Raw genomic sequence first — 24,316 nt, 5'->3', positions numbered from 1 at the left:
GATGCAAACGCGTTGGCTCCGATGACAAAACATAAGCGATTTTTTTTTTTTTTTAAAGCCGTTACATGTAATAAACGGATCAAGCGCAACCAAATCTATACTTGATCAAACTACAACCACAAGCGGTCTGAGAATCTAAAATCATTCCTGATGGCAACACGTTGCTACAAACTAGTCAAAGCGGACGCACGACTGAGCTAAAAATAAACGACAAAAGCAAATAGAATTCAACAAGCTAAGGAATTCCACAAGGCAGCTAAATCTGCATTGGATTCATCAAAATCACACTGAAGCAAAAGAAAATATCCCATCCTCCATTGATTTCACCCCAGAGAAGGAAGGTGGCTTCCAAACATGACCTGGCCTCATCTCTATACCGCATGTAACAAAATAAAAATGGAGCCCTGTGGTGTCGGAGGGCTCCAAAGCTGTTTTTTCCCAGTACATTCTTGCTTGTGCTGCAGCCATTTTTTTTTTTTTAAACAAACGTATAGGCACTGACTCAAAGTCCAAAACAGCCATTGTCCATCGTTCAGTTCTACAGATTAGAAATTGACGGTTTCAACGCATGATGTAAAATGTTCCACCACATTTGGCCTCTCCTTCACTGCGACGGGGCGACAACTATCGGCATCGTCCGTTTCTTCCCAAGCCACCTTCCTTTTCTTCCCCTCGTGTTCATGTGATCAACACAACAGGTTTCCTCAAGCATGGGGGGGGGGGGGGGAGGACGACTCTTAATTGAGTTCACACCTCGTTACTCAGCAATGCTGCATTACGAAAAAGATTAGAGAAAGCGATAGCCATGACTGCTACAGAAAGTAGTTATTCAATGCTGGTCAGGTTATAATTTTTTTTTTTTCTTTTTTTCAAATTTTGTGCTGATTCGAAAGCTACGTCAAAGACGAAAATGGTCTCAAGAGTGCGGCATGGGTGGGATTTGTGAGCCATGCCTTGGGGGGAAAAAAAGTCTGAAATCCCCTAAGCCAGTCCACCACTGACGCGTGGTGCAAAACCACTCCGTTAGAAGACCTTGTAGAAAGACCCAGTGGGTACCAAGGCAAGTGGTTGGGTTTCTCAGTTCCAGGCTCCAGATCGTCAGTGTCAAGCACAGAAAGTGTTTCCTTTCCTCTCCGAGGGGGAGAGAGAGAGAGAGAGAATGTGTGTCGACTTCCACTTTTCCTTCAGAGGCCGCTGAGGATTTTGGGACCCTCCTCCCAATATCGAACAAAATTTAGATCGGTCCAGGACTTCTCGTGAGTTGGACATTTTTAGGATGATTTCTTCTTCTTTTTTTTTCTTTTTGTTTTTTAAGCATCGCCTGTTGAATCACTGGTTGTGCGATCCAGCCTCGTGCAAGTCTGGAGAACCAATTCTTCAAATTCAGCTGGAAAACTTGGAGTGTCACCCGCCCCCTTTCCTGGCGTCTGCGAGGCCAAGGATGTTTGTTGGACGTTTGGGGTTGGCATTTGAGCCTCGAGACCACCGGCGTGTCACCTCGCTTCCCCTCGGCAGCTCGACAAGCCGTGGCCATCCTTGTCGACTTCCCTCCTCGTTCCTTTGCACCGACTGCCGTGGGTGCCCGCCTACTGCCCGTCCACCGGCCTTTTGCCTCTTCCTCGCCCGTCCTCTTCGTGCCCTCGTCTTCCACCCTCTTATTTCTCTCGCTGGTCATTGGTTTGCTATTCCGTCGCTTTCACTCGGTGGTGCTTCGGTTGTAGCAGAGGAAAACAGGTATCCATTTTATGATTTTATTATTTCCCAGATTAAAAAGCTAGTGAACTAAGCTCAGCTCAAGCCTAGCTCACTTCTTCAAGCAACCTGCAAGGATGACAACGCACTGGTTGAAACCAAAATCGACACAAATGACAATTTTTCCGAGCAAGTGATTCTAGGTTTCCCCTTTTTAGAATTGAACTGCAGTCATCAGCCTAATTGCTAACAAAAAAAAAAAGTCCAAGTTGATGCACTTACACTCTAGTACTGTGACAGGCCAGTCACCCCACCATGCTGGTATGCACGTTCGCCCTGGTAAGTCGAGTCCTGGGACAAAGCCACGTCGATCTGGGACTTGAACTCGTCACCCAAGTAACTGTCCTGTAGAGATTAAAAAAAAAATCAGTTAAATGGATCTATTTGAGGCAGTGATTCTCAATCAACCAATGCTACATTCATTACCTGGGACAGTTCAGGCTGGGAGAGACCAGGCTGACTCATCTGGGAAGGCTGGCTCATGGAGATGTAGCCTTGAGTCAGCGGCCCCTGCGAGAAGGACTGCGAGGCCCCGTCCTGGCTGGCTTGGCTGTTTGGTCCATGAGTGGCACCTTGGGCTGCTGAACCACGGGGCCTCTGGCGCCCACCGCGCCCTGGCTTATTCCCTTTCATAGCTCCACGGCCTGATAGCGCAGAAGGATTTTAATACGGGATGAGTCCGTTTACCCCTTTATCTTTGCGTACCTGCAGCCGGGCCGTTGGTTTGGCCCAAGTAGCTCGGCGGAGGCATGGGGGGCATCACCAGGTTGAAGGGAATCGGGAGATTCATTGCAGCCAGGTGGCCTGGGCCTGCCCCGATCATCCCGATCTGGTCGTGAGTTTGGAAGTACATGTTTGCCGGGCGACCGACTGCGATACAAAAGAAACAGTCAGCGACGAGAACACCCTTGATGAATGTGGGATATTTTTTTTTTTTTCATGTGAAACAAGCACCAGTATTACTGCGGTCGTAAACAGAGCCAGGGATGAGAGCTTCACGGGCATCATACATCGCAGTGCTCATGAAACGTCCACCCTAAAACACAACCGAAGAAAAAATCATGTTTTTGTTTTTTTTAAGACTATAATGCTTAATTATCGGAGACATTTCCCCCTAAAAAGGTGAGTGTCCCGCTGTTGTCTCGACAGCAACTCACAGGATTGATGGCGTTGACCAGCTTGCGTGGCTTGCTGAACTGCATGAGACTCTCCCTCAGGTTGTTCAGGGGTCCCTCCACCAGGACTTTCTGCTCTTTGTAGTTGTTCAGCAGGTTGTTCCACAGTGGCTGCTTCGAAAGCGCCTTGGGGTTGCCCACGATGATCACTCCATATCTCCACAAAGGACACATCACATTGTCAACAAATACAACCGAGACGTGTTGAGTTTGATTATCTCAAAACGCCGCTTCCTTACTTGGCTCTGGTCAAAGCCACGTTAAGACGCCGCGGATCGTTCAAAAAGCCGATCCCCTGGTGCTCGTTAGCGCGAACGCAAGACAGGATGATAAAGTCTTTCTCTCTGCCTTGGAAGGCATCCACACTTGCAATTTCCACTTGCTGTTATGGGACAGGATAACACAAGCATATGCAATCTTTTTTTTTAACATGAGGATTTCAAGAATTAAAAATAAAAGTTGGCGTGCTTTAGGTCTGGGCGATGTACCTGATAGAGTTTAGTGTGCAGAGAGCCACTGAACTGCATGTATTGGACCAGGTACGAACGCTGACCCTCATACGGGGTGATGATCCCAATCTGGTCCGGCTTGGCACCCGCCTTCAACAGCCTGGTGGTGATCTTCTCGACATTTGCAGCCTCAGTCCTTAACGAGGAAAAGAGGAGAAAAAAAAAAACATTACACACTGAATCCAATCAAGGAGCAAGAAATGGCTTACTGGGAATTTTGCAGTGTGCCGTTACCTGTTCAGGTAGGAAGTTCCGGAGCTAGCAATTTCCTCCTGGCCTTGCGTCACATAAAAGAACATTGGTTTGTCGGGCTGTGGCCACTGGAAGTCGAAGCCCTTCTTGATGCGGTCAGCTGGAAAAAAAAAAAAAAGTTAAAAAGAACTTGCGTTTTTCATCTCTGCGGGGTAAAAGATCGAATTCTCCTCAGTAGTCAACACGGCAAAATTAATTGGAGCAAACCTGCTGTGACGCCGTTCTGCAAGGAGCCCTCGTAGAAGATGTTAGACGGGAAGGCGCTGAGAGCCGGATGCATTCGGTATTGGACCTGAAGGCGAATTGGCCGGATCCCCAGAACCACCAGGCGCTCAAACAGGGACTGGGACAACCCTGCTTTGGCCGCCTTCTTACACATCACCACAGGACCAAGCTGGCAGTGATCACCAACCAGTATGAGCTACACCATGGCAAAAAAGGAAATATTAGAGATGGTCCAGATATCCTTTCCATTCAACAACCTACCTGCTTTGCTCCGAGCACAACAGGCACCATACACTCCGGCTCGGTGGCCTGGGTGCTCTCGTCAATCAGGATGGAGCGGAACTGCATCTTGGCCAGGCGAGGGTCCCCTGCGCCAACGCAGGTGCAGCAGATGACATCGGCGTTCTGCAACAGAAGACAATGAGTGACTCATTTCAATCAACTTTTAGCTTGAGAGAATTCAGTTGGACTCACCATGAGCAGCTCCCTCTCAGCGGTGCGTTTCAGAGCTCGGTAGCGCTTCTCGTCGGCGGAAGACAGCTCCCCGGTCTCGTCCTTCAGCTGCTGAAGTTTCTGAAGTTCTGGCATGCTGAAATTCAAACGCTACAGGGTGACTACAGAAACTCCGCCATCACACGGCCAATTCAAATACAGGGTTCGAAGACTCGGAAGTGGCGTTCGACATTTCAAGGTCGCAAATGGCGAGTGTCGCACGGCAAGAACTTGCTGACCCGTGGCACGAGATTCATTCGATCGCTGAAACGAGAATTGATTCCTTGTGGCGACAAAGCAGAGGCACTCCATCTCCATAGATAGACTGACCTGTCCATATTGCTGATCTGATTATGCAATGCCAGGAAAGACACCGGCGACTCGATAGCTTCACGGCTCTTGGCGCACAGCCTGACCACCTTGAGGCCGGTCTTGTCAATCTTCTCGGTCAACTGGTCCACTGCAATGTTACTGGGAGCGCACACCAGGACTGGTCTACGAAGACGGGAAGAGACAGTAGATCGCGACAAAGACCAACGACAGGATTCAGGACTAATGTCAAGACGGAACCCTTCGAAAGGATTACCCGTTGCCCTGACGTGACAGGTGGTAGACGATAGTGGCCGAGGTGACAGTCTTGCCGGTGCCGGGAGGACCCTGGATGAGGCTGAGAGGCCTCTGCAACACCGTCTTCACGGCGTACACCTACGCACGACGGAACATAATACAAATGGGAACGTCGAAACCTTTTCTTTTAAACTGCTTCATTCGCGACAAAGCACAACGTCCGACGAAAGCCAACCGGGAGAAAAAGATCGACAAGACTGACCTGTGAGTGATTGAGATCAGGTAGGCCCTGGGCAGTGAAGCGCTTGGGCAGCTGACACTTGATGGTAACATCTTCCACTTCGTGACCCAGGAGCTTGTGGTAAATGTAACCCGACACTGAGGTTTCATCCACGGCAAAGGTCTTCAGAGCGCTCTGCATTCTGCAGGAGAACAAGCATGAACGGTTAGCATCGCTGTCAGACACAGATATCGTTCGGCGAGGCTCTTGTTTGATAATCTTGCAAATTTTGGACTATATTTCTATGACTCAAAAGTTCCTTCAGCGCTCACCAAATCGTATCATGACACAGCATCACATCGCCCCGATGTTACAAAGCCGCTGAAAGAGCCTACCTGTCAAACGAAGTCGCCTTCCACACAAAGTCCACCTGGAAGTTATGAGGAATTTCCACGGGGGCTCCAACACTGCTCCGCAGTTCAATAGCAATTTCATCCCCGTAGTCTGTTACAAAATGTTGTTAGGGAATTCTAGATTTTTGGGAAACGTCTAAAGCCGCCACAGTGAAGCTGTAAGATCACAATAACGCCACTGCCAGGCAACGATAGCTCAGCCTGTAATTCTGGAAAATAATAATCCGTGGAAAGGATACTGTCGGGGACCTTGATGACATGACCGATCCCTTTCCAAAGCGGGGCCAGGTCACCTTTGTAGCGCAGGCAGATCTCATCGCCTTGCATTAAGCGCATGTCTGATATTTGCAAAGGACACAAGCGGCATGGTGTTAGAATCTTTCACATTTCCGCTCGAAATAGACTTGCTAGTGAATCCACAATGTGTATTAACAAATAAAGACTGACTCGAAGCCGGTCAAGAACAGAACTAAGCAAGCACACATGCTACTAAATGATGATGGTTGGAGGAAGTGCGCAGTCAGTGGGAGGAGATTAGATGAGGATCTTTCTGCATGACTGGGAAGAAGTGAATCTCAGGAATTACCACCTGAATCGGTCTTCGGTAGAGTGAAATATGCAATCCGCTTCTTATTCAGGCCCAAGTCCCACCTTACTGTTATATTATCTTGGGTCTGCAGAAGGAGAAAATGGAGAGACCATGATTTAAGACATACATACTAACCTGCAAAGTTAGCACGTAAATAAACAATATCTGAAGAGGCTTCACACGAGCAATACCTGAGACTCCTTGAGCTTCTTGTCATAGTCGGCCTCCAGTTTGACCAAAGGGCCAAAAATGTTTTGGTACTGGTAGGCATCCTCGTAGCGCAGCAACACGTGTTGGGGCTCCTCGTCGACACCGGGCTTCTCCAAGTCCTCCAAGGTGGCGGTGGGGTTGTCCTGAAGGAAAGACAACGGGCACCATCAGGATTAAATTTGCTGTGCCAGTAAGCGAGCGATCGCAGCTTCGATCGAAGGTGTCTTGCGTCACTCGACAACAGAATAGCTTCCCAGCGTGTCCGACCGAGGTCTACCTTCCAGAGTTCCTCCAGCTTGTTGATCTGCTGGGCAGTGATCTGCCGGGCACGCAGCTGCTCTTGCTCCGACGGGATCTTCACCAGCCACGAGAGAAAGCAACGGTCTTGGATCAGCGGCTGCCACTGGGAGCTATCCCAGTTGATGTCTTTCAGGCTACTCTGGCTGGCACAAGGCTGCCTGTGGAGAGATGAAACATTCACACAGACAGGGGGGAACACATTAAACTCCAGACTGCCCTTCTTCTGACGGATGGATGGATGTGTGTTTCAGTCAAGTCAGCCACAGTCACTTGCCTACAGAGCAGCACGACTACAGAATCAGCCTTGGCAGGGATGAATCCCAGGAGGAAGACATTACGACACCCGCAGTTGTAACACTCCAGGACGGTCTCTCCCAAGGGTCCATCTTTGTGAAGTGTCACCTCTTTGCATTTGGCTCGCACCAAGTGGTTCACTATGTGGCTACAAGTCAGCGGATGAGAATGATTAGTAAGCGTCTATTTCATCTTTTCTGTCATTCAGTGGAAGCTCAGAGTCAAACAATTTATGAGGAGGCCTACACACCTGCCAGATGTATTTCCACGTCCATTGCAGAACCACTTCTTGCTGGTGTTGCAGTACACCACACAGGCCGGATCGTGAATGCCACAATAGCTGCAAGAAAAGTGTTGGATGGATGACGTGGATGTCGTCAAACCGTACAAAAGTTACATATCTCATATTCTTGAATAGGCTGTTAATTATTCTGCCACGATGCAAAAGAAGTTTAACGGGCTTATTGTGTATAGTCAAAGAAAGAAGATACTATCACGACAACATTTTGTTATGCAAAACATGTACTTCCACAGAGGCAGTTAAAACAACATAACACAAAGCCTGTCGAATGACCACAAGGCCATCAAAGTATACTTTAGTTATTTGCAGAAGGCAATCATTGATAGCATTGTGGTAGAAATATGAACCAAAGTGAAGCCCTCGGTCTAAACAACGTGTTGCTGTCAAGCTTACCTGCAAGCATGCACGGGCAGGTCCTTGGTGTAGTACGCGTCTTCTTCATCCTCCTCAAAATTGAGTTCTGCCAACAGCTGACTGGCTTTGACCACAGAATCTTCCACTCCGCCGTTGTGGAGACCATCATCGGGACCGTTAACCTGCAGCACAACGCAAGCTTTACGTCTAGCATAGCATAGCGTAGCAATAACGTGTTATGCTAACAACTCGAAGCTAATATTAGCTGCGAGAAATCACATTGCGGAAAAGACGCTCTAACAAAGTTTCCTTAGGGTCGCCATATTGCCAAAGCACGTTTTGTCATACACAATTGAGTACTAAAATATGCCGATTGATTTCCGACGAGATTTGATGGCAAACAAAAGCACACGTGAATACTTTGTGGCTCAGTCGGAAGGGTAGCTTAGCAACAAGCTAACAGTCGCATACGTCCAATAATAATAGCGGGTTAGCATAGCATCCAACGCTTTCGCAGCTAACTAGCTTCGGCTAACGTCAGTACACCGCGCGATGATGTTTGTCGCTGGCACAAAAAAAACAAGACGCAAACCTGGCCGTCAAGCTGACTCGGAGTCTGGCCCTGGGTCTGAGTCTGGCTCGGGAGAGTGAAGTCGGTGAAGTCGTATTCGGAGCCCTGGGTGTCCGCTCCGAGCAACTCCGCTTCCTCGGTGTCCAAGAAGGTGAGGGTCTGGGAGCTTGGCCCGTACGCCTCCACACTCATCTCGACTCAAGTTTGGGTCTCTGCCGTTCGTCCAAAAGATTCCAGTTCGCACCTTGTGTGCTTGTCGCCAAGGAAACGTGAATCCGACACGTAACGGTAAAGCTGGAGGTAAAATGGTACCGAACAGAACCTCGATGAAGGTCCAGTAGCCACGGATTTCTTTCTGTGCGGCGCTCGACGTGTGACGTCCCTCACGTTGACAGTGAGCAGCAGAGAGAGGCGAACACATGAAGAGCTCTCACTCAGGGCTCGTTTCCGGGTGTCGAAAGACAAACGCCAAAAAAAGCTTTGCGACAAATGGCAAACTCTAAAAACGTGCAAGTGATGCGGCTTTTCTCCGGCCCACTGTTACGTCATCACCGCAATTGAGTGTATTTGTGAGAAAGCAACATTCTTCACAAAGCAAAATGTTATATTTTTTTCTCCACTTTTTCCATTTTTTTTTGTCTGAGCTGAAATTACGTCTTACATAGTTAATATTTAGCAAAGATCTTTGATGTAACCCTCCAACTGAAATTGCATTTAAATCTTAAATTCTGTATTGCTTTTTTAAATTTGTGCTTTGTCCTTTTATATAAGTTTATCCTACAAATGGAAAATTTTAATTTGAATGTCTGTATGCTATGCAACTAAAAAAAAGAGAAAGCAGAATTCACTTGGTCTAATTTAGCTTAATATTTTTTACTTTCTGATTACAATTTTGTCAAATAAAAAATGACAATGATTTATGGCAATGTGCTTATCCCCCCCCCCTTAAAACAGCCATGTAAAATCACAATAACAGAGTAATTTTAACCCTAAATAATAATAATAATAATTTCAATTACCAATGTTGCAAATTGCTTATTCATACCAAAAAAAAACACGACACCAATCAGTTATCAACATCTCAATTATCTTTATTTAAAAGCCTCCTCATATAAAGCCAATCTTACTTATTGTAACAGTGCTCTGATAATGTCAGAAGCGGAGAACAGGCCTTTCATGGGATGTTCCCTTACAGAGGTACAGTACTCACAATAACTCACAGTCATAATGTTGCGCCCCGCTTTGAGATTAAAAAACGGTTTTGAGGTAGCCACGCATTTGCCTGGATAAATTCCGATAAATCTTTGAACTGACCGGCCACCCAACGTTTAAGGCCTTATCCAAACAAAAATAAATAACAGCAAGGCACAGGAGTTAAAAGGAAAACATACTAGCTCTACATTTGTCAGCAACTGTTAAGTGCAGCACGACCCCATTCACATACGTACTTGCACTCACAATGCCACGCCCCGTTAAACATCAGCACCTACCAAACTTGCCCGGTCAACAATTAAACAATTGACAGACTAAAATGAAATGTACAATGCTGAACAAATGTATTAAACCACCAGTCACCAGCACATTCTTTCCCCTCTTCAAGAATAACAATTTTATAACTATATTTTTTGGATCATTAGAATTCTATTATAGCATTATACAAAAATCACTTTTGTTCTATTCTCTGTGTACACAAACATGAAGTATGATTTTGTCAATTACTAGTGCTGTTAATTCAGGGCAACTATCCCCCATACTTTGGGTTGTGGTTTAATAAATGTGTTAAGCAGTGTACAAGTTCTGCTTCAGGTTACTACTTTTACGGCAAGAAAGAAAATAAATCAACTGGCCCAACATCTTAATTGGAACTGAAAGGCATAAAACAAATAGACATAAGTAAGCCAGAGGAAATATTGAGAGGAACTCAAGATTTTTCTACGGAAATTAAGTTTATGTTCAGCAACATATCATAATAGCGACAAACTAAAAAGTGGAAAAGCAAGAAAGTGCTAGAAACCAGAATTTCCGCCCCAAATCTGACTTGACACAATTATTGTTACGTATGAGCAGCTATAAATGGAATTCAAAAGCCTAAAAGTTTCCAGGCTGCACAATTTGGTGAAGGGGAAAAACATTGGACTGAACTGGTCGCCAGCCAATCGCAGGGCACAAACAGAGAGAAAGGCCAAAGGTCAAGCACAAAGATTTTCAAATAATTGTGCAGCCCGGTAAAGCCGACAAGCAGGAGATCTGTTAACATCATATTGCACAACCTTTGATCAGATCTCAGGGGGGGGGGTGAATTATTGGTCAGAAATGGGCCACAAAACGGAGGGAATGTGAGCTGGAACCGACCCTAACCCAATTTTAAACCACCTTTGTAAAAGAAGGTAAATTCGCAACTTCTTATAAAGAAAAAGAGTCCAGAAACAATTCAACATCTAATATGAAATAGCACAGATAGACTTAAGAGGAAGATGGATGGAGAGAGGAGCAGCGGGTTTTATACTCAAGAGTTCCTCCAAGAATATTTTAATCACGTATAAGTCTACACACTTATAGACTTGGAAATGATTTTTGTATTGAGAATTGAAACAAAAATTCAGAAGTAACCTGGAAGCTTTGGTAATATGAATAAGGCAAAATCCTGAAATGGAAGGATATATAAAAAAAAATAAAAATCCTAATTCATCCCAAATGTGACTCCTGTAACTATGTCAGTAACCCTAACACTATAAGGTGCAATACTAGTAGCCACATTTGGAGTAACGCTGTGTAGGATCTGCTATACTCTGTAGCAACTATCTTTTTTTGTGTGTGTGTGTGTGTGTCAACAACAAATCTTCCTGTGCTTTGGAGGTGCTACAACTCTAACATATTCGCAAATCAAAAATTTTAAAGTGGGACAATCTTTTTTTCAATCGCAAAATAGTTAAGCAAGGACAGACGAAGAAAAAGGTTCCTACGCACTGAAGCTACCGTGATCTCAGACGGGACGAGAAAAAGAAAGAACTTGGCTACTTGTGGTCGAGTGCAATTTGTCTTGCGTGGCTGGAGAGGCTGGCTGGCTGGCTGGCTGGCTGGCTGGCTGGCATCAAGAGGTCACTTAGTGGAAGTGTTGCTGGCAGTGAATCTTCTCCTTGGCGTCACCCAGAAGTTCCAGCATCTCCCGGACGATGGCTTGCAGCGCACGGCCCAGGTCTTCGCCGCTGTACGGCTTCCCGAGAGGCGGCACGTGGATGAAGGCCGAGCGACCGTGGCTCATGTACAGGGATGTGTAATAAGTGAAGTCGCACAGATACCTAGAAGAAAAAGACTTCATCTTAATTTCCCCTCAGAAGTTACGGCAAAGCGCAAAATAAATACCTTCCGGCGTCCTTGGAGACGGACACGGCAACTCCCAGTCCGGAGGCGGTCACTCTCTTGCAGACCGATTCCATGTCAATAACGGAGTCAATACAGTCTGGGCCTCCCACGACGCAACATTGGGAGTCAGGACAGAAGCTGCTGTTGTCCAAACCTTTATAGCCATGATTTCGGCCACACTTCTCTAATGTGACAGTGGTGGCCATGCCTGAGACGCCCACATGAACGACCAGCTGGAAAATAGGCAAAATAAATATTATAAATGCGACATCAAATCTTTTCATTCTTTTCAATTTACCATTGGGTGATACTTCTTCCATAGTGATGGAACTAAACTCTGCACCGTTTGGTACTCCACAGGAACCTCGTAGACCTGCAAGTCCACTTCGGTTCCAAGCCCGAGCTTCTTCAGCTCCTGTCGGGGCACAGAAAGACATTCAGGTATTTGAGACGGCAATACAACAATAGTCTTGACGCCGATTTGAGACACACAACAAGACAAATGTGTCGACGCACTGACTCCTCCCCTTCATCTCCATGCCGGGACAAATCGCCCTGGACGCTGACCCCCGCTGCCCTAAAAGGAGGCTCGTTTGACCACGTCCGTGACCTTGCCACAAAGCTGCCTTTTGTTTGCCTTTAATATCCTTATCAAGTTTGTCTAGACACCCTGACAACCAATATCTACCCCACCCCATCTCCACACACACACACACACACATGCACTGTTAGGAACCCCAGCAGGACCTCGGGACACCTGCGATGCAATGCTGTATAGCAAAGGCCATTCAATTAGCGGCTCGCGGGCCACATGCGCCCCAGAACCAACCTCTGAGTGGCCCAGCATTCCAGAGATGCTTTGCAAGATTGAAATAATTCCTACAGTGTTAGCGGTAATGCAATACTCGTGTAGTCTATCCACATTGTTGACTGCGTTGTTTTGAAGCTAACAGCTAGCGTTGCTAAAAACTGTCGTAATGGAAAGATACTCGGAAAAAAAAAACGACTTTAAAATATACAATTGACAATGAAGACCACCGATTTTTTGGGCCCGGCTACATTTGTTGATTTGAAAATGAACGATAATGATACATTGATTTATTTTAGCATGTAAATGGCTGATCTGTATTAAAAGCGGTGAAACTCACCTGTACCGCAACCCAGCTGGCATTGACTGTATGCTCTCCGAATGGGCCAAAACCTGCAAAATATTGACTTTATTTGCATGAAAACAAAATATTCTCCCCTTTCTTTACGTCACATTTAGGGCCATCACAAACAAATCATTTTGGGGAATTAATTATCCTATCGATTATTAAGGTAATGAAGCAAAAAAAAGTTTTTTCTCTACGACCTGCAAAACCAGAAACGACAGACGAGACCTATTCCCTCACACAGCCTTGTTTATATTGGAATCTCCAGCCAAGCAAGCCCCCTCCACCATCCCTCAAAGGGTCAGCGAGTCCCTGGGGGTTGGGTGGAGGGAGGATCAGTCTGTCTGACAGGCTGCTGAATAGAAGCAGAGTGAGGGGTCGCTAGTTGCCAGCCGGCAAGCTATTGTGAGGAGGCCGTTCCCAGGCATACTATACATCCAGCATCAGCTGGGACGCCTTTGTGTCTGGACCATTGTCAAGTCGCTCCCCGTGCTACTTCTCTTTACGTTTAACAATATGATGTCCCTTCAAACGTGCTCGATTGAGAAGCAATGCAGACGTACATTTGAAGTGGTGATGCTCAACGAGAGGAATCTCAAATTTGCGATTTGCTTTCAAGAGTTGCAAAGCAGTCGCATAGCCACAAAACATGATTTAAGTGTCAGATCGTAAATAAAGACTCGAAACACAGCGACGAGGATGTATAGTTACCTATAGGTCATTGTTTTTGTCCAGCACAAACAATAAATATCAACACTAGTACAAGAAATAATTAATCTGATAAGTCAATGAATGGTACTAACAACAACAACAACAACAACAACAACAACAACAACAACAACAACAAAACATCACCTGTGAATCAGCAGCCAGTTTACAATGGCTCGGTTGTTTTCTTTATTTGTAATTTGCACCCTGTTATTCTTTTCCCGTCGTTCTGCACATTTGCACAATTGCAGCGTTTTGGCAATGATATTTTCTTTAGCTTTTCCAAAACTGCTGTTGTTTACATTTAAACTTCAGCTTGCAGTCATCGCCAGTAACGTCATGCACGCCCCTATACTGATCAATGGAGATTTAAATGATGTTTCTCGAATCTTCCCCACAATATGCATGATTACTATCATAATAATGCCAACTGGTTTTTCGGGTTAAAACATTTGTGCAACCACACGAGTAGTCCGGATTGCATAATTACAAGTACATTATCATAACACTTTGTTGTTGTTTCTTAATCGTGTCAGGTCAAGTCGTTTTAACAGTTTCCTGCAAATTGATTTCCTTTGGCATCGTAGCCCAGCATGCAAAGAAAAAAAAAATGTTGCACTAAATCCTCCAGCATGCAGTTGAAATAGTACTTTGTGCAAAGGCAGCTGAGTGGAGCAAAAACAGGCCGACGCCATTAGCGTTCGAGCAACTGTCATCAACAACTAAGCAACTTTTTTTCCCCACTACTGACAAGCTAGCCTTGAGACTCAATAAAAGGGCAGCAAAAAATCAATCAATATGACAGTACCTGTAACGACGACAGTCCGTTTACTGTTGTCCATTTCCCGTCGTGAGACGTCGAGTGTTTTATTAGGTCTGTGTTGTGCAGCAAGACCATAAAGTCTCCCCTCGTTGAGCGTTGAGCCAGCCCCTCTCTGTGGCTGTGCAGGCAAAGGGCCAACAACCGCAGATCGCGAACGACCACCAAACACCCAGGGAGTGAAGGAGGAGTGGGTGACGTCACCAGAGACGTCACCACGGCTATGGCAGCTCAAACGTGTCAAGTAACTGATAAACAAACTGGCACACTACAGTCGTCATCTGTTTTACTTCTTCTTCTTCAAAAAAAAAAAATTAAAATCAATTTTTGTTACCTGTTTAAAGAATATAATTCATTCATTCATTCATTCATTCATTCATTCATTCATTCATTTATTCATTCATTCAACCTTTATTTATCCAGCTAAGATTCTCTTTTGCAATCACCTGACTGCAGACAGCAGAGTAAAATTTATTTTTAACATGACCTAAGCTTATAGTAATAATAATAATAATAATAATAATAATAATAATAATAATAATAATAATAATAATAATAATAATAATAATAATAATAATAATAATAATAATAATGGGATTTTTAAAAAGAGTCAAACGTGGCATTCTTTGAGCACTCAAATCTACTTGTACTACCCATGTAGGACTGTAGATGGCAGTCGCTGACATTATAGTCATAATCCACCTTCAAAATTATACGCAGAAGAAGGCGAAGGCAAATCGTGTGCTCGACTGCTCGTACGCATGAAACTCGGATTAAAAATCTTAATTTGAGCCGATTACAATGGTAGGTAACCTATTCTGGTTTTATGAATTATAATGCAGTTTTAAAACCAATAAATACTGGTCAGTGTGCATGTTAAGGAGCTAATTGCGGCAGGAGTATAACAATGACGAATTGCTCAGAGGCTAGCTAGTTAGCTACAGCTGTAAAATCCTTTCTTCCGAAAAGTACATTTCTTCTGTTTTTGTTACTAAAGACAAATGATGTTCCATGGCAAATTAATGTATTTTGTACGTATCTTAAGTTTGTTAACGTATTTTTGTTTTACAGCTTCCGTTGTCGCTATTGAAGACCGCCCAGAACCATCCAATGGTGAGGCGGAGTTTATTTCAATGTATATTAGTGCAGCAGTTTCTCAGCGTTCTTTGCTTTTTTTGTGAAATTTATCATTTCCTTTTTCTTTATAAATTAGGAGAAAGAAACAGCAGGGGGTGGCTTGTCATGTTATTTTTTTCTTTCACTTATTCAACAGCTGGTGGAGCTGAAAAATGGCGAGACATACAACGGCCACCTGGTCAGTTGTGACAACTGGATGAACATCAATTTGAGAGAAGTCATCTGCACCTCTCGGGTATAAGTTGTTGTTTAGCTTGTCTGCTCAGTACACTGTGTCTAAAACTTTATTTGTTTCCAACAGGATGGTGACAAGTTCTGGCGGATGCCCGAGTGCTACATCAGAGGAAGCACCATCAAGTATCTGCGAATCCCGGATGAGATCATCGACATGGTGAAGGAGGAGGTGGTGTCGAAGGGTCGAGGACGGGGAGGTGCTCAACAGAACAAACAGCAGGGCAAAGGAAGAGGAGGACCGGGTCGAGGTGAGCTTTACGTATCCGGCTTTCGCATTGTTGCGCAAGTTTGAAATGTGTTGCTGAAAATGATTTTTTCATTTGCTTTGGTCATTCGTATTCTCCAGGTGTGTTTGGCGGTCGAGGCAGAGGAATGAGCGGCCCAGGACGAGGTCAGCAGCAGCCGGATAAGAAAGTTGGCAAAGCACAAGGGATGAAGAACCAGCACTGACATCGTCATCGACACAAGAGCCTCTTCCTAAGTACACAAATAGACAACCAACACTCAAATAGTCAAGCTGAGATATGATGCCCTGAATTACTTTTCTCTCTACTGCCAGACAGATGGTGATTTCTTTTTTTTTTTTAATCTTATTTCAGTACATCCCTCCCACCTGGCAGTATGTTTATTGATAAAAGGTTCTGGTAAGATGTGATGCACTGGAATAAACGTTTTGGTTTCTTTTTGTATGTTATCAGATTGGCTTTCCAGCACAGCGTGACAACCTAATTTGCATACACATTCATGAACATTTCCGTTCAAGCACTTGGGTGCAAATTCTCCTTCTGTTAAATCTGTGATGTGCTACAATGATTGTTTTCCTTTTATTTGTCGTTACAAAAGTATGGTAAATGATGTTCTTGAGAACATGGAAATAAAGGAGCTTTTGTTTAAAGTGTTGCACTCAATTTCAACAAGCAGATTATCAGAATAAAAAAAAAATATTGGAACAATTGTCCAGAAATGAAGGCGTGTGTGACGTCAGTTTACGCCAAGCGTACGTAATCGCTTTACTGCTAGCCTGCCATTCCCCTTCTGCCCAACAGGTGTCACTATAGTATTGGGATCCGTTTGCAGCAACTGCAGTAGGAATGGAATTTATAGGTCCTTCAAGGATATATTATAGATAAGATATATTTTCTTTTTGTAATAGTGTCATTAGCAATATATCGTATAGCGCAGCTGGCATTTGAATGTAATGTTAAAAAGATACATTTGTAATGTTATTGAACATGTTAGAAAAATACATTTCAATATTTGTGTGTGTCTGTGGTTCGTCTCAGTTTCTCCGTGCCATGCCACTTCATCCTCCCTCTTCTATTTTTGCACTTGCCAGCCAATCATCACCTTCCTTTCTTTCTGCTGCTCTTACCTGCGTCACACTGCAACGTGTTGCCTTGGCAACATCCGATGCCCCCCCCCACACACACACACTTCAGCCGTGTTGCGGTATGACCATGAGGGCGACTTGCGGGTAGTGATGCAGTCAGGCTACACACGTCATCACTTCCCGCAGGAGGGAAGCCTATTTTTATCAATGGGCACAAAGTATACCAAGATGCATATTTATGGAATCACATCTTTCCATATTTCATACCTCCATCTTTATTTATGTATTTATTCTTGACTCACCCTTTTCTCCCTCGAGCTGGCAGAATAGATGTGATGGTCTTCATTTGTTCTACCATGAACTGAAAACCAAATCATATTTTCTGTATTGGGTAAACTTCAACAAATTCCCCCCAATGCACCCACAAATGAGAATACCTTCCATTTCCACCACATTTCTCTAGAAACCAGGCTCCATCACATGATCCACCCCCACATTGCTTTGCAGTTGTGGATGGTGCCTACCTGTGACGCACACAAGTCTTCCAGTAACTCTTTGTTGGCCGCAATGATTTGCATCGCAATGCATTTTTCTAAATGGAAAAAAAGAGCAGGTGTTACATATCATGTAAAAAAGGAATGGAATGTATGCATTGTTTTTTTCAGTTCACAAATTATCTACACGTACATGAAATGAATTCATAATTATATAAGTGGAGACCCACTCAAATAAAAGCAGAGTGAGACCCAAGAAATGAAATAGAATGGGATTCAGACGCGCTAAACTGCTACTGCGCATGCGCTGCTGTGACATAATCCAACGTGAGCCTAGAAAAAGTCCAAACTGCGTTGGCGCGCCAGCATTGCTCGCATCCAGCTGCAAGTAGCGGAAGTACGAGTTGCTCCTCCACAGTTCGCCCCGAGGCTTGTTTGCCAGGTTATGGCCAAGGCGCAGCGCTAAATGTGTTAAAGAAAAAAAAAGCTTCCAAACGAACGATGAAGAAGGATATTAACTTGAGTCTAAGCGACGCAGACATGAAGCCGCACATTCGCGACGTTGACGGCATCCTGTGCTCTTCGGACTTGGGGATGCTCAAACTGTCCTCGCCGGACCTGGAGCGCCTTATCGTCCAGTCCAACGGGTTGGTCACCACCACCACCACGAGCAGCTCCCACTTCCTTTTCCCGAAGCCTGTCACGGACGAGCAGGAGTTCGCCGAGGGCTTCGTCAAGGCGTTGGAGGACCTGCACAAACAGAACCTGAGACCGCAAAACGGGACTTTGGATCTGGGTGCCACCGTCAATATCGTCCCGGTGACGACGCAACTGGAGCTGCCGGTGTACACGAACCTCAACAGCTACGGCAGCGGGCCTTTGGGGACCACCGTCAACTACTCCACGGACACTGTGTCTTTTCCACCCCCGCCGCCGCCGCCGTCCACCACCCTGCAGCCGCCTCACCATTTCAGCGGTGCGCCTTCGGCGGAGACGGAGCTCTCCAGCCGAGTGCAACCGCCCAAGGAGGAGCCCCAAACGGTGCCGGATGTGCAGAGCTTCGGGGACAGCCCACCGCTATCTCCCGTCGACATGGAGTCGCAAGAGCGGATCAAGGCCGACAAGAAGAGGCTCCGGAATCGGATCGCCGCTTCCAAGTGTCGCAGACGCAAGCTGGAGCGCATCTCCAGGCTGGAGGACAAGGTGACGACGTTGAAGAACCAAAACACCGACTTGGCTTCGACGGCCAACGTCCTCAGAGATCAGGTGGCCCAGCTCAAGGAGAAAGTCCTCACACATGTGAGCAGTGGCTGTCAGCTGCTACCACACGAGGTCCAAGTGCACTAGAGCTGCACCGCAACAACGTAGCCAATCCTATTTGGACCCTATTTGTTGAAATTTGAAGGTCCCCATTCCCTTGGCGAAGTATCAATCACTGCTCAAGACAGGAAAGACCTCCGAAGGACCCTTGTTTCATAAACACTCATAAATTGACAGTGTTGTCTCTGGACTTCAGATATCACAAGGCAGCTCTTATCAATCAAATCTGGATTTTTAAATTAAGACATTTATCAAATATCCAGTCAGACTTCTAATATTGCTCTGTGGACAACATCAGTGCCATCTTCTCAAATAATCAAGTGGAAAGCATTACAGTTGTCCAAGGTTGCCCATACTGAAGTGTGTTTGCGTGCATGTTGTTGACAAACTGGAATGTAACCAAATGTTCAGTTTCACATTGTGCAATTAATTAGCTGTGTCATGCAGTTTTCTATTTTGGGATCTCATCGCAAGCTTGTTAATACTGTATTGTGAAATAAACGATGTATGTTTCATTTTGTAAACAGAATAATAATGAGCTTGGCACTACTACTGACGTCACAACCATATGCTTTCCTCTGCTGCCATCTGCTGGACGGCTTTTACATTTTATTCATGACATTATATAATAAGAGCTATTATTCCATTTTTTATAGCGTCTACAAAAATACAACAGCACACTTTGAGTTAGTAACGCTTTTATTGTTTTACCACAAAGTACAGATAAAAACACGACAGCATATTTTTGGATTTTACTGGCCCAAATTGGAGGAAGGTGGGTAGGGTGGGTCGAAGAGGCAGTGAGACAAAACTAAATGCAGGTCGGCTTCTAAACCTGGTCGAGCTGGATGGCAATTTTCTTTTTTTTATTAAGTTACTGTATTGCTTTGTAACTGAAACATTCATTCACAAGAAAGCCTGGTGATATGAATGCAGACAAACTGCAACATGGCTCTTTTGTTGTTACCAGCATGTTTTTTTTCCTCCCCTATTATTATTATTTTTTTTTGCAAGCCTGAGTCCATCGAACACAACCAAACATATGAGTCAAAGGTACACCTTTTTTTTTTTTTTTTTTAAGAGAGGAAGACATGAGATGGGGTGAAGGGTCATATGTTAAACAGTCACCACCAAAAGGGCACAATTAGTCTCCTTGGTTCGCCTTAATTATTAAAATAAAAAATCTTCACTGGCTCTCTGATTGAAACATTGTTTGACATGATAAGAAAAAATGCACACCTAAAAATAAAAATGATAGAATTGGTTGGTGATTTTTGCATCATCTCCGCAAAGCTGCATGAGAATAAACTGACCGGGATACGAGGGAGGGAGTTAATCGCGCACAAACCATCCAAACAAACTTCACGATAAAGACCTGATAGATGTATATAATACCATATAATACCACCTTCATATAACTTCTTATATTTTGCAATTAACTTCCAGAAATGCATACCTGGATAAATATATATTGCACAATATTCATATATAAACATCTGAAATAAATACAATTTTGTCTCCTTTGTCTATGTCTTGTTCTTCATTCACCCAGTACTTGATGCAGCAAAATAAAAGCAAGACCACAATAGTTTCAGAAATGTAAAAAAACAAAAAACAAAGGCTGGGTTCTTGATACCTTCAATAACAAAATGTGGCTACAAGGTGAGACACAAGTTCATACCTGACTGTAAAAGAAATCGAACACGGATGAATTTGTTCACCAGAACCCGACAAACGAACAAAAAAATACCGTAAACATCAAAAGGATTTAGGTGGCACTTTAAATCCTTTCAAACACACGCACAATAAAAGAACCCCAACAATCCTGACTTTGCAAAGAGTCTGAAACATGGAGGTGTCATCCAAGATACAAAAACAAACAAAATAAAAACAATTTGATGACTAGGATTTGCTCACTTTTAAAAGATGGCTGCCAATGGTCCTCACTGGAAAATGGGTGACAAAAGGGTGATGGACAATGGAAGAAGGACACAGACGGAAACCTTTAACATGCACAGTCCTGGTGCGGTGGAGCCGGCTGCTCCGTCAGCTGAGGCCCCTGCTTGGCCCCCGTAATGGCGGGATCGCCAGCATCCAGACTCTCGGACATCTTTTCACATATAATGTCGACCAGACGCTCAAAGGTCTGCTTCACGTTGATGTTATCTTTGGCGCTGGCTTCGAAGAATTCAAAACCTGCAAAAGGTTCATAACCTGTGTGATGCCTCAAGTTCTGTTAAAAATAAAAATACGCAGAATGCACAATGTGTACTCACCAAGATGTTCAGAGAGCTGGCGGCCTCTGTCTCCACTCACCATGCGCTCATCATCCATATCACATTTATTTCCCACCAGCAGCACCTGGGCGTTATCCCAGGAGTACGTCTTAATTTGAGTAGACCTGGAGGAAAAAAGAAAAAAAAAAAACACTCAACATGTCAAATAAAAGAAACCTAAATGGGGCATTAAAAAAAAAAAAAATTACTTCGTTTTTAAATCATTATTAAATTTTTTACAATTTAAAAAAAGAAAGAAAGAATATTCATTATTAGAATTTTTACGTTTTTAAATCATTATTAAATTTTTTACAATTTAAAAAAAGAAAGAAAAAATATTCATTATTATTAGAATTTTTACGTTTTTAAATCATTATTAATTTTTTTACAATTTAAAAAAAAAGAAAAAATATTCATTATTATTAGAATTTTTACAATTCTTGTTACATACCAGTCTTGGACGGCATTGAAGGACTCCTCATTGGTGATGTCATACATAAGAATGAAGCCCATGGCGCCGCGATAGTAAGCTGTCGTGATGGTACGATAACGTTCCTGACCTGCCGTGTCCTTAAAATCAAGACGAATTCGCATGAAACATCTTTTAATGGCGAAACAGGATCCAAATAATCCATACATTCAATTAAATAGCTTGCCTACTCTCTTCCTCGCGCTACGATGAAAAGATGGATTCGTCTATTTATAGTGCTGATGCGTTTCAACGACACGTCTGCTCACCCGCTCAATGCGCCTGTTTGTGTAAGACGGCCATTATTTCGTCAGTGGAGGTTGTTATGCAACAGACACATTGTAAATAAATAAGAATTAATTGCTACCGTATTCTGTGTTTTAATGGGGAGGGAAGAGTGATGCTAAATCAGCCTCTTTGCATTTAAATGAGAGATTTGTCCAATTTGACTCGGGTTGCAGGAATAATGGGGGGATGGGAATTTTATACGCCTGTGTGTATTTCCTCAGACATGTCTAGCAATGGGGGAGGGGGGAAAATCCCAACAGCTCAAATCAATATGATTTCCTGAATTGCATTCGAGACTTACCCAGATCTGTAGTTTGATCCTCTTGTCGTTCCTGTAGATGGTCTTCACCTTGAAGTCGATGCCCACCGTACTGACAAAGGCGGGCGTGAAGGAGTCATCGGCGTAACGGAACAAGAAGGAGGTTTTACCCACGCTGCTGTTGCCAATGATGAGGATCTTAAACATGTAGTCAAAGTTCTGGTCTGAGGACTCTTTCTGTCCATAGGTCGCTGTGGCCGACGCCATCTGGAGACAGAAATGGCGATATTAATAATATATCATTGAGACTGAACGATATGAAAGTCATCAAATTCAGTCAAGGTTAACCCCCCCCGATTGTTTTGTTGAGCCAAACTGAAACCAGAGAAAGCGAAAATAAACTGTTTTGTTATGTAACTGCAACGGAACGATACTGAGCAAGGACACAAAGGACGGAGGAAACTTGGAGACCTTGAGAAGAGGTTGTCTTCAGCTCCGGGTTCTACCAAGTCCCAATGCGGGGGGGGGGGGGGGGGGGGGTGCTCTATGTTTAGAGCATTATCTTGACTTGCTGCAGTGCAACACTAGAGCGCCCAAAGCACCAAAGCAAAACAAACCGCGGCCTGCTATCACCTTACACGAGATGTTGGATAAATAATGAAGTAGCATAAACCCAAATGCTAAGAATGAAGGTTGTGTTCTGTCAGTAAGAACTACTCTTCTATTTTGGTCAATGTCTGGTCTGGTCCAGTTGACAATTATGGGTGATGATGTCAGAGATGATTTTCAAAAGATGAATGGGAATAAAAATTGGAGAAAAGTTGCTGCGCAATTTGTCTTCACGGGCCATATAAAATGGTGTGACGGGCCGTATCTGGCCCCCCGCGCCTTATGTTTGACACCCGTGATGTAACTCAAAAGACCACGTCTGTCCTCCCAGGTCGTCTGAGATGGCATTTCCTCCAATCACACGCCTCCTTTTCGAGGAAGCGTGTGGATACAGATGAGAGGAGGAGGGAAGATATAAATAGCACTGCTTCATCCTTTTTTTCTCTTTTCCGCACAGCAAACAGAAAAGCGGAGCAGCGAGGGGAAAATGTCGGCGCGGGTTGTTGATGAAAACGAGAAATATTTTCAGGACATCATTGTGTACTGTGAATAAATCAGTCATGGATTATAACTGCGGTTTATGTTCTCGGTGATATAAATGACCTGCCTAAAATATTTAGCTGAACGCCCCAACTTGCTATCAAAGTGTGTTGCCTTGGAATTTCGAGTTCACCCAACATTTTTTTTTAGTTTTGAGATTCTATATTCTCCATAATTGCAAACGTGGCTGGTTGTATTTCTATATGCGCTTTGTAATTGGCTGGCGACCTTTCAGCTAGAAGGGGCTTCAATTACCTCGACCTTAATGAGGACAAGTCTATAGAAAATGGATGGATGGAAACCTGATGACTCCCAACCAATGAACTGCAGGAATCCAAATGTAGTGGTCGGGTTTTCCATCAAAATGCATTAGAAGATATTTCCACCAAGAAATTTCAGGACTTAATGAGATTGGTTTAACAGCAAATATTCAAATACTGTGCCACCTAATACAGCACGACCATCTGTTTGTATTAAAACCCAAAGCAATACCTGTAATGGCCAAAATCAATTCAAACGATTACAAAACTAAATGCGGCTGAATGAAGTCATATGTTCTTTGTGCCTTGAACTCAATTATGATCCATTATCTCGATTAGCAGCATCCGACAGTGGAACGCATTTGCTTGCATGACGGGCCTTGCATCACTCCAAATACCATCTGCACTTGCCTTCAACAGAAGCCCAAGAAATAAATGCATAAAGCATTTGATCGGTTTCGCCTTTCAAAACAGCTGTTGAAACCCCAACATCTCCCGCGGGCCGCGCGTGGCTTCCACCTCGATTTGACCATTTCTTTGCAAGATATTTCAATCATTTACAAATAATTTGTAATGCAGTGTACTCATTTGAAGATATGCTCAAATATTCCAGACGGTATATATATTAAAAAGAAGCTTGAACCCCACCTTGTTAGATTTCTGTCCGGCTGCTGTCCACCACGTCCTGCAACCGTAGAGACACCACCAGAATTAAGTTAGCAAGTGGGAAAGCATCAATTCCGTTTACATATCCAAAATAAATGCATGTTAAAGTCACAACGTTATGTGTGATATTCGGAATTTAGGTGGTATGGGTTGAGGAAATGATCT

The 24,316-nt window shown here is 44.1% G+C and overlaps 5 protein-coding genes across 8 annotated transcripts; 2 read left to right on the top strand and 3 right to left on the bottom strand.

The window, feature by feature from the left end:
- Positions 1-20: 20 nt before the first annotated feature.
- Positions 21-8,687, bottom strand: upf1 (UPF1 RNA helicase and ATPase). 3 transcript variants are annotated; one of them, XM_061298072.1, is made up of 24 exons: positions 8,246-8,687; positions 7,693-7,835; positions 7,249-7,338; positions 6,975-7,146; positions 6,682-6,858; positions 6,386-6,547; positions 6,192-6,279; positions 5,845-5,943; positions 5,588-5,696; positions 5,235-5,394; positions 4,992-5,110; positions 4,736-4,900; positions 4,388-4,502; positions 4,175-4,318; positions 3,896-4,109; positions 3,671-3,788; positions 3,416-3,572; positions 3,167-3,309; positions 2,910-3,084; positions 2,716-2,788; positions 2,458-2,622; positions 2,179-2,396; positions 1,975-2,097; positions 21-1,821 (listed from the first exon to the last, which is right to left on the bottom strand). In XM_061298072.1, the coding sequence occupies exons 1-23, from the start codon at positions 8,414-8,416 to the stop codon at positions 1,978-1,980; spliced, it is 3,297 nt and encodes a 1,098-aa protein (XP_061154056.1). In that variant the 5' UTR covers positions 8,417-8,687; the 3' UTR covers positions 21-1,821; positions 1,975-1,977. The 3 variants fall into 3 exon arrangements, with proteins under 3 accessions (XP_061154056.1, XP_061154054.1, XP_061154055.1); XM_061298070.1 differs by having other exon boundaries at positions 2,707-2,788; positions 8,246-8,686; XM_061298071.1 differs by having other exon boundaries at positions 2,707-2,788; positions 6,195-6,279; positions 8,246-8,686.
- Positions 8,688-9,290: 603 nt separating this feature from the next.
- LOC133167266 (pyroglutamyl-peptidase 1-like) lies at positions 9,291-14,485 on the bottom strand. 2 transcript variants are annotated; one of them, XM_061297916.1, is made up of 5 exons: positions 14,258-14,426; positions 12,736-12,788; positions 11,886-12,002; positions 11,588-11,820; positions 9,291-11,523 (listed from the first exon to the last, which is right to left on the bottom strand). In XM_061297916.1, the coding sequence occupies exons 1-5, from the start codon at positions 14,289-14,291 to the stop codon at positions 11,328-11,330; spliced, it is 633 nt and encodes a 210-aa protein (XP_061153900.1). In that variant the 5' UTR covers positions 14,292-14,426; the 3' UTR covers positions 9,291-11,327. The 2 variants fall into 2 exon arrangements, with proteins under 2 accessions (XP_061153900.1, XP_061153899.1); XM_061297915.1 differs by lacking the exon at positions 12,736-12,788 and having other exon boundaries at positions 14,258-14,485.
- Positions 14,486-14,952: 467 nt separating this feature from the next.
- Positions 14,953-16,535, top strand: lsm4 (LSM4 homolog, U6 small nuclear RNA and mRNA degradation associated). The gene is made up of 5 exons (XM_061297674.1): positions 14,953-15,073; positions 15,341-15,382; positions 15,543-15,641; positions 15,708-15,888; positions 15,987-16,535. Exons 1-5 carry the CDS (start codon positions 15,071-15,073, stop codon positions 16,088-16,090), a joined length of 429 nt encoding a protein of 142 aa, XP_061153658.1. The 5' UTR covers positions 14,953-15,070; the 3' UTR covers positions 16,091-16,535.
- A 1,275-nt stretch (positions 16,536-17,810) lies between these two features.
- Positions 17,811-19,299, top strand: LOC133167113 (transcription factor JunD-like). The gene has a single exon (XM_061297672.1). The coding sequence runs from the start codon at positions 17,966-17,968 to the stop codon at positions 18,809-18,811; it is 846 nt and encodes a 281-aa protein (XP_061153656.1). The 5' UTR covers positions 17,811-17,965; the 3' UTR covers positions 18,812-19,299.
- A 166-nt stretch (positions 19,300-19,465) lies between these two features.
- rab3ab (RAB3A, member RAS oncogene family, b) lies at positions 19,466-24,221 on the bottom strand. The gene is made up of 5 exons (XM_061297673.1): positions 24,134-24,221; positions 22,119-22,343; positions 21,512-21,630; positions 21,061-21,185; positions 19,466-20,980 (listed from the first exon to the last, which is right to left on the bottom strand). Exons 2-5 carry the CDS (start codon positions 22,341-22,343, stop codon positions 20,790-20,792), a joined length of 660 nt encoding a protein of 219 aa, XP_061153657.1. The 5' UTR covers positions 24,134-24,221; the 3' UTR covers positions 19,466-20,789.
- Between the last annotated feature and the right edge of the window lie 95 nt (positions 24,222-24,316).

This window comes from Syngnathus typhle, linkage group LG14 (assembly GCF_033458585.1).
Source record: "Syngnathus typhle isolate RoL2023-S1 ecotype Sweden linkage group LG14, RoL_Styp_1.0, whole genome shotgun sequence".
Classification (NCBI taxonomy): Eukaryota; Metazoa; Chordata; class Actinopteri; order Syngnathiformes; family Syngnathidae; genus Syngnathus; species Syngnathus typhle.
The sequence above is the reverse complement of the archived record's forward strand: the minus strand, read 5'-3'. Positions and strand labels throughout refer to the sequence as shown.

Coding starts and splice junctions, on each gene's coding strand:
- upf1 (XM_061298070.1), bottom strand. CDS start 8,416: ATGAGTGTGGAGGCGTACGGGCCAAGCTCCCAGACCCTCACCTTCTTG. Junction 7,339..7,692: donor CTGCCCGTGCATGCTTGCAG/GTAAGCTTGACA, acceptor CTTTTCTTGCAG/CTATTGTGGCATTCACGATC. Junction 4,901..4,991: donor CTGTCACGTCAGGGCAACGG/GTAATCCTTTCG, acceptor CCGTCTTCGTAG/ACCAGTCCTGGTGTGCGCTC.
- LOC133167266 (XM_061297915.1), bottom strand. CDS start 14,347: ATGGTCTTGCTGCACAACACAGACCTAATAAAACACTCGACGTCTCAC. Junction 12,003..14,257: donor ACGGACTGTCGTCGTTACAG/GTACTGTCATAT, acceptor GTGCCCCGACAG/GAGCTGAAGAAGCTCGGGCT. Junction 11,821..11,885: donor GGAAGAAGTATCACCCAATG/GTAAATTGAAAA, acceptor CCTATTTTCCAG/CTGGTCGTTCATGTGGGCGT.
- lsm4 (XM_061297674.1), top strand. Junction 15,642..15,707: donor AAGTCATCTGCACCTCTCGG/GTATAAGTTGTT, acceptor TGTTTCCAACAG/GATGGTGACAAGTTCTGGCG. Junction 15,889..15,986: donor AAGAGGAGGACCGGGTCGAG/GTGAGCTTTACG, acceptor CGTATTCTCCAG/GTGTGTTTGGCGGTCGAGGC.
- LOC133167113 (XM_061297672.1), top strand. CDS start 17,966: ATGAAGAAGGATATTAACTTGAGTCTAAGCGACGCAGACATGAAGCCG.
- rab3ab (XM_061297673.1), bottom strand. CDS start 22,343: ATGGCGTCGGCCACAGCGACCTATGGACAGAAAGAGTCCTCAGACCAG. Junction 21,186..21,511: donor TTCAATGCCGTCCAAGACTG/GTATGTAACAAG, acceptor TTTTTCCTCCAG/GTCTACTCAAATTAAGACGT. Junction 20,981..21,060: donor CCAGCTCTCTGAACATCTTG/GTGAGTACACAT, acceptor AACCTTTTGCAG/GTTTTGAATTCTTCGAAGCC.